This window comes from Osmia lignaria, chromosome 7, assembly GCF_051020975.1.
Source record: "Osmia lignaria lignaria isolate PbOS001 chromosome 7, iyOsmLign1, whole genome shotgun sequence".
NCBI lineage: Eukaryota > Metazoa > Arthropoda > Insecta > Hymenoptera > Megachilidae > Osmia > Osmia lignaria.
This window is the reverse complement of record NC_135038.1, coordinates 2435802-2444016: the sequence shown is the minus strand read 5'-3', so window position 1 is coordinate 2444016 and position 8215 is coordinate 2435802. Positions and strand designations below refer to the sequence as shown.

At 45.6% G+C, this 8215-nt stretch overlaps 1 protein-coding gene across 1 annotated transcript; it reads left to right on the top strand.

Annotated features, from left to right (window-relative positions):
- The first annotated feature begins 5630 nt into the window (after positions 1–5630).
- On the top strand, positions 5631–7715 carry LOC143305455 (uncharacterized). The gene has a single exon (XM_076689148.1). It carries the CDS (start codon positions 5631–5633, stop codon positions 7713–7715), a length of 2085 nt encoding a protein of 694 aa, XP_076545263.1.
- The last annotated feature ends 500 nt before the right edge of the window (positions 7716–8215 follow it).

Sequence of the window (8215 nt, the reverse complement as noted above, 5' to 3'; positions counted from 1 at the left end):
AACAGTCACGAGGTAGGTGACGTCACGAAGGAGGGTTCTTGGGAATCGTCGCCCGAGCAGAAGCAGGCACTGCTGAATACCGACCAGGACGAAATCTGGTTTACCGACAGCGGGGCATCAGCGTACATTACCTTTAGAAGAGAATGGTTCGTGGATTACCGTCGGAGGAGTGATGGTAGCACCATAGTGCTTGGGGACAATCGAGAGTGCGCTGTTGCTGGCGAGGGCACCGTGCTGGTTGAGAGGCTTATCAATGGCAGGTGGAACGAAGCGCACATCGAAAATGTGTTGTATGTGGCCGACATGGGAAAGAATTTATATTCCGTCGGACTTGGTACGTCACGTGGACTGGAAATGCGGTTCAAGGACGACGCGGTGAATTTCCTACGTAGAAAAGAGATCGTTGCCATCGGGGTAAAACAGTCAAATCTGATCTATCGTATGTTCATCAGGCTGAAAGGTGCCGAACGAAGGGGAGCGAACGCTGCAACAGCTGACCTTAGAATCTGGCACGAGAGGTTAGGACACATAAACTCGCACTCACTAAAGGAGCTACTGTCGAGGAACATGGTCGAGGGAGTCGAGGTAAAAGGAGCGGATGAGTTTTTCTGCGAGGGGTGTCACCTCGGCAAATCACACAAGATGCCATTCAAGAAGGCTGCGGTGAGGCGCACGGTACCAGGAGAAATGATTCACAGTGACGTGTGTGGACCGATGTCAGAAGTGTCGCTGGGAGGAGCATGGTTCTACGTGTCGTTCATAGACGACGCATCAGGCTACCGGTTTGTGTACTTTATTAAACACAAGTGATGTGTTTGATCGCTTTGCGGGTTTTCAGCGACAGCTGATAAACAGGTTCCAGGGACAAATAAAAATCTTGAGGAGTGACAACGGCAGGGAATATGTCAATGAGCAGATGACATCTCACCTGCAGTCTCTCGGTATTGTCCACGAGTGCACTGCGCCTCAGACACCCGAACAGAATGGCAAGGCAGAGAGAGAGAATCGCACGATAGTGAAGTGTGCGAGAACCCTACTAAAGTCAACGAGTCTGCCAAGCACACTGTGGGCGGAAGCAGTGAACACTGCGGTGTATCTGCTCAACAGGGTAATGAAGTCCAACCAAGGACAAGAGCAAAACGTCATACGAATTGTGGACGTCGAAGAAACCTGAACTGGAGCATCTCAGAGTGTTCGGGTCTGATGCATACAAACTGATGCCCAAGGTGTCTGTCAAGAAATTTGACGCCAAATCAGCAAAAATGATAGTGGTTGGCTACGAAGAAGAATCCAAAAACTATAGACTGTAATGTCCAAAGACACAGAGGGTCTCAGTTGCCAGACATGTGAGGTTCAACGAGCAGAAGAAAGGGGTGGCCCTAGCAACAGAAGTGGTCGACAACGATGAGCTGCTGTATTCCACAAATCACCAGCCTGCCAGGGAGCAGATCACGGAGGATGCTGTTGAAGAGGCTACTGCTGGAGGAGAAGAAGCAGACGAGGTCGATCAAGCTCAGGTAGATGATGTTCAGGCGGAAGCATCCTCTGAGGAGTTCTGGACACCGCCACCAGTGCTGAGAGACAGGGCATCCATAAAAACGCCTGCCAGGTATGTTGTAAATTTTGCTGCACATCCTATACCTGACAGTTTTGCAGAAGCAGTCAGTGGACCTGACGCCAAGGAGTGGCGGAAGGCAATTGACACGGAGCTGGAAGCCCACCAGAGAAATGATACCTGGACCATGGTACCTTTAGGAACTGAAATGAGGACAATAGACTCTAAGTGGGTCTTCAAGGTGATAAAGGACCCCAACGGTGATGAGGCTCCACGGTTCAAGGCTCGCCTGTGTGCCAGAGGCTTTCTGCAGAAGGAGGGCATTGATTACACAGAGACGTTCTCCCCAGTGGTTAGATATGACTCCCTGCGTGTGCTATTGGCATACGTCACACATCAAGACTTGAAAATGGTCTCTTTTGATGTGTGTGCAGCTTTCCTCTACGGAGAGTTGGAGGAGAAGATCTACATGGAGGTCCCCGAGGGCGTGAAGGACCAAGTGAAAGGCACTAACAGTGAAGTGTGTGAGCTGCGAAAGTCGTTGTATGGGTTAAAACAAGCACCTCGGTGCTGGAATGTGAAATTCAAACGATTCCTGCGTAAATTTAACCTAAAAGAGTGTGAAGCTGACAAGTGTATATTTCTGGATGACTTCGAAAGGTGTGTGATATACCTGGCCTTGTTTGTAGACGATGGCCTGTTGGCCTGTAAGTCGTTGAGTGTTATAAATAAAATATTGACCGCGCTAGGGAATGAGTATACCATTACTGTAGGAGATGCCAGTTACTTTGTAGGGCTACAGATCAGTAGAAACCGGAATGAGAAATGTATGTTTGTGAGTCAGAGTGCGTACGCAGAACAAATACTGTCGAAGTATGGTATGAGTCAGGCAAACCCTGTGAGTGTTCCGGCGGTTCCTAATGTAAAGCTGCAAGCAGCTGATCCCGCATGCAAGAGTGAGTATCGCGCACCCTATCGCGAGACAATAGGCTCCTTGATGTTTCTTTCTGTTGTGTCAAGACCAGATCTAGCCTACTAGGTGGGCGTTCTGAACAAATACACGTACAATTACGATGCAAATCATTGGCATGCTGTGAAACGCGTATTGTCCTACTTAAAAGGAACATTAAATGCAGGGATATTATATAGACAGGATAACAGCGACTGTGTGCTGGCTGGCTACTCCGATGCCGATTTTGCTGGCGACATGGACAGCAGAAGGTCAGCCACGGGTTATGTGTTCACCATGTCTGGTGGACCGGTCACTTGGTGCTCTCAGCGACAGAGACTAGTGACACTGAGCACAACCGAATCCGAGTATGTGACGGCAGCTGCTGCTGCGAACGAGAAAGTTGGCAAGAGAAATCGAATGTCAATGCGAGTCACCTACTACTTTATTTGTAGACAATCAAAGCGCCATCAAATTGGCGAAGAACCCACAATATCACAAAAGGACCAAGCATATTGACATCCGGTTTCATTTTCTGAGAGAGAAGTGTGAAAGTAAAGAAATAGAAATAAAATACACACCTTCTGAGAGCCAGAAAGCGAACATATTGACTAAGGCTCTGCCTAGAGAAAGATTCGCGAGACTGTGCACCGCCCTAGTGGGTGGACGTAGAGGTCACACCTATATAATTAAAGTTTGCGAAGCCTTATTTGGGGCATGCAAAAACGGCGGAGGTGTTGGATGGGTTTTGCATGCTTCCGGTGTGTGAGAGAAAGGGAGACCGAGAGGGAATTGGCGTGCATGCGTTAAAAACAATCGAAAAGCTGGTGTGCGAGAAAACAACCGTTTTTTGTTAAATACGTTTGAACCACGAGAGCGTGTAGAAGCCATTTTCAGCCGCCGTGGCAGTTTCATATATTCTTAATTTAAGCGTTTGTCTGTTTCTATTATCACTTCATATATATATATATTAAAGTTCATTTTATTTCCTAAGTTAAGACGTTAGTTATTCATTTAAATATTCATCAAAGACCATTGTTTATTGTTCATTACTCCGATTACTATTAATAATAAAAATTATTTTGTATTATTCGTAGATGAATTCACTCACTATTGTGTCACATATTTAATTACTTATTCTTATTTGCTACGTGGAAAAGCACAACTCGTTTACTTAATCTTAGTGAAATTATTTATTATTTGGTTAATACTGATATAAATGAACGATAGTTAAACATAAAATATACTTAGAAAATAATAGACACACGACCTTCGAACGTATGACAACCTCTTCGCAAATCAACTTTGACCAAGGTTAGTAATGTCAAACCCTCTTTAACGATATCACTTTTCGTGGAAATTCGCTGATTCGATTTATTTTTAAAAAGATCTAGATATTTATAAAATTTTTTACTTTTTATTTTTGTTATATTGCAAATGATATCGTTGAAAAATAAACTAGTTGGGGAGAACGTGTGTCGTGATAGCTGGAGTGAGTAGAGAGTGAAAAAGTCAGTAATCGTGAGGAAGATAAGGTTTAGGGTCAACAGAAAGTGGGAGTATAAAGGAGAGGAAAAGAGTGGCAGAGCAGGACAATAATAAAGAAAGGAAGTAAGAAGAAAAGCGGTGATAAGAAGAATCAGTGGAAGTGAGGTTAGGAGGAGAGAAGGCCGGGAAAGAGCGCGAAGGGAGGGAAGAGGGAACGGAGGGAGACACCTGGGGGGCAGGTGGGAAACAGGTAACACAGAAGTAGCCCCGGTCGGTAAGGAAGAGATAGACGAAAGAGGAAGGGGGGATTATGGCGGGCAGAACAGAGGAATCAAAAGAAAAGAAAAAAATCGAGGAAGGGAAGGATGACCCAGGAAAAGCTGATAAAGGCGGGAAAAGAGGAAGACCGACCAATGTGGCGGCACTGAAAAAAGAAAGGAGCATAAGCATGGGAAACATGACGAGCATTGAAGAAATTTGGAAAAGGAAGAGAGAAACAGAAGCGGAGGAGGAGGAAGGGAGAGAAGAAGGAGGAGAGTGTGACCCGCAAGTAGAAGGATGGATATTCAGAGCGAGCAGTTTGGTAGGAAGATCGCCGGAGAAGAAGAAAGAACGGGTGGAAGAAGAAAGTGGAATTGGACAGATAAAGAGGATGATCAAAGAGTTGGGAGAAGGACTGAGCAAGAAAATAGAAGAAAGCGCAAGGAACCAGGGAAGAGAAATGAGGGAAGGGATAGCGGGAGTGAAAAAGGAAATAGAAAAGGAAATAGGTAATCTAAAGGAAGAAATCAAAAAGAGAGAGGATAGATGGATGGTACAGAGGAGGGAGCTAGAAGAGAAAGTGGAAGGGCTCAGAAAAAAGGTGGAAGAGTTGGAAAGAGAGGAAAAAGAAGAAAAAAGAAAAAACATAATAATTAAAGGGGTGAGAATAAGAAGGGAGGAGATGAGGGAGAAAACAGAGGAGATAATGAAAGCAATTGGAGTACAGGACGCGGTGCAGGAGGTGAAAGCAGCAGGATTTGGGGAGGGGGGAAAAGAGGTAAACATGGTTCAAATAAAATTGAAGACAGTAGAGCAGAAAAGAAGCGTGATGATGAAAAAGAAAGTACTGAAAGGCAGGGAGGAGAGAATAGAAGAGGACTTGACATGGAAAGAAAGGAGGATACAATGGAAGCTAAGAAGGATAGCAAAGGAAGAAAGAGAAAAAGGAAAGAATGTATGGGTGGATCATGGAAGAATCAGAATAGAAGGGAAATGGTGGAGGTGGGAGGAGGGTAGCGAGTGTCTGAAGGACGGACAAGGGAGAGAATGGTATGAAATGCAGAGGGGGTCGAGCAACGTGGGGGAAGAAATGTGAGGGATAAAAGGGGAGAGCGAGTGGGAAAAGTGGGGGAAGAAGAAAAGGGGGAAAGAAGGGGAAAGAGGGATAAAAGGGATAGGAAAAGAAAAGAAGCAGAAGAGGAAGAAGAGGGGGGAGGAAGGGTAGAAGAGGAGAAAAGAGAGAAAGGAAAAGAAAAGAATGAAAGAGTAGGGGAAGAAAAGGAGTGGTGGGAAATAGGGTTTTGGAACTGCGCGGGAATCAGAAATAAAGATGAAGACTTCTGGAATACGATTATGCAGTGGGATGTGGTAGTCTTAATGGAGACCTGGCTTGAGAAGAAAGGATGGGAGAAGATAGAAGGGTGGCTGCCAAAAGGCTATAGATGGGAAGCACAGCTGGCAGAAAGGAAAAATAAAAAAGGAAGGGCAATGGGAGGAATGATGATAGGGGTGAAGGAACACCTGATGGGAAAAGAAGGAAGGATAATAAAGGAAGGGAAAAAGACAGGAATAATGACAGCAGAATTCAAGAGAGGGGAAGAAAAATGGAGGGTAGTGGGGGTATACGTGAACGCGGATATAGAGGAAAAAATGGAAGAACTCAGGACAAGAATGGAAGGCGTGGGGGAAGAAAGAATAACAATAATAGGAGGAGATTTCAATGCGAGAACAGGGGAAGAAGGGGGAGGAGGGATGATGTGGGGGGAGGAGGAGGAAGAGGGAGAAAGAAAATCAAAGGACAAAAAGCAAAATGCGGAGGGGAGAGTCATGCTAGAGGCACTAAGAGGAACAGGTTGGGAAATTTTGAATGGAAATATGAGAGGGGATGAAGAAGGAGAGTTCACGTACACGGGAGCAAGGGGAAGCACAGTGATAGATTACGTAATAGCAGAGGGAGAGGGGAAGGAGAGAATCAAAAGGATGGAGATAGGGGACAGAGTTGATTCAGACCACCACCCAATGATACTGAAGCTGGAAGGGGAGAGAGTGAGGAAGGAAGAAGAAGGGGAGAAAAAAAGACCAGTGGCGAAAGGAAACTGGTCGGAGAAGGGAAGAGAAAGGTTTAAAAAGGAAATTGTGTGGAGAGAGATGAGGAAAGGAAAATTAGAAGAGGACATGGAGACAATGCTAGGGGAGTTTAGGAAGGGGCTTGAGAGAGGAAGGGAGGAAACAAAAACGCGCATGAAAAAAGGGTGGTGGGACGAAGAATGTAGGCAGAAAAAGAAAGGAGTGAGAAAGGTGTTAAGAGAGTGGAGGAAAGGGAGGGCCGAGGCAGTAAATTATAGAGAAGCGAAAAAGGAATACAAAAGACTATGCGGAACAAAAAAGGAAAAAGTAAACGAGAGTTTTGAAAAGGAGGTGGAAGAAGCAAGAACAGAAGGCGAGGTGTGGAAGATAATAAATAGGGAGAGGAAAAGAGGGGGGAGAGTGAAAACGGGGATAAAAGAGGAGGATTGGAGAAAACATTTCGTTAACCTACTAGGCGGGTCAGAGGACAAGGTAGTAATGGGAGGAGAAAGAGAACGAGAAGAGGACGAGGAAGCGGATATAAGAAAAGAAGAAATAAGAAAAGCGGTGGCGAAACTAAAGGACCGAAAAGCAACAGGGGGAGATGAGATCCCCAACGAAGTGTGGAAATACGGAGGAGAAGAAGTAATGGACTGGGCATGGAAAATATGCAATAGGGTATGGAGAGGTGAGGGATGGCCGGAAGGATGGAAGGAAGGGATAATCGCTCCCATAAAGAAAAAAGGAGATGGGAAACAGGCATCGGACTACAGGGGGGTGACACTAATGCCCACGTTATACAAGATATATGCAGCGGTCTTGACTGAAAGGCTGAGAGAGGAAGTGGAGGAAAAGAAAATGTTGCCGGAAAACCAAACGGGATTTAGAAGGGGGATGGGGACAACGGATAATATATATGTATTAAATTATCTGGTAAACGGACAGATAAAGAGGGCAAAAGGGAAAGTGATAGCGTTTTTCATAGACCTGAGGGCGGCATTTGACTCAGTGGATAGAGGAGTCCTGATGGAGGCGCTAAGAGAAAGGGGAATAAGGGAAGGGCTAAGAAAAAGGATAAAAGAGATCTTGAGGGAGACCAGAAGCAGGGTAAGGACAGGCGAAGGGATAACAGAACCATTCTGGACTGCAAGAGGAGTAAGACAAGGGTGTCCACTTAGTCCATTGCTGTACAATCTGCTGATGGCAGATATGGAGGAGAAGATGAAAAAGGGAGGCGGAGGAGGAATAAAGATCGGAGGAAGGAAAATATACACTCTGGCTTACGCGGATGACGTGGTAGTTTTGGCGGAGCAGGAAGGGGATATGAGGGTGTTACTAGGGAGACTAGAGAGGTACCTGGATGAAAAGAGGCTGGAATTGAATCAGGAGAAATAAAAAATAATGAGATTCAGAAAAGGGGCGGGAAAATGGAAGAAAGTGGAGTGGTGGTGGAAAGGAAAGAAAATAGAGGAGGTAGGCCAGTTTAAATACCTCGGGTATGTATTCAGGAGAAACGGAGGCAGCGAACTACAGGTGAAAGATAGAATCAAGAAGGCAGGAATTGCGATGAGACAAGTATGGGGGATAGGAAAAAGAAGATTCGGAAAAAACTGGAAGAGAAGAATTTGGCTATGGGACAAGTTAGTATGGACAATCATAGCATATGGAGCGGAAGTATGGGGATGGAGGGAGTGGGGTGAGATAGAGAGGGTACATGAGAGATTCTTGAGATGGACATTGGGAGTGGACTGGCGGACGCCAGGCTATCTATTAAGAGAAGAACTGAAAAGATGGAAAATGAGAATGAGAACCGGAAAGAGGGCATGGGAGTATGAAAGAAAGTTATGGGAAGGGCGAGGGGGAGACCTGGCGAAGAGCTGCTGGGACCAGGTAAT

Bases quoted from the DNA above. Each gene is read 5' to 3' on its own strand.
- LOC143305455 (XM_076689148.1), top strand. From the start codon at position 5,631: ATGGAGACCTGGCTTGAGAAGAAAGGATGGGAGAAGATAGAAGGGTGG.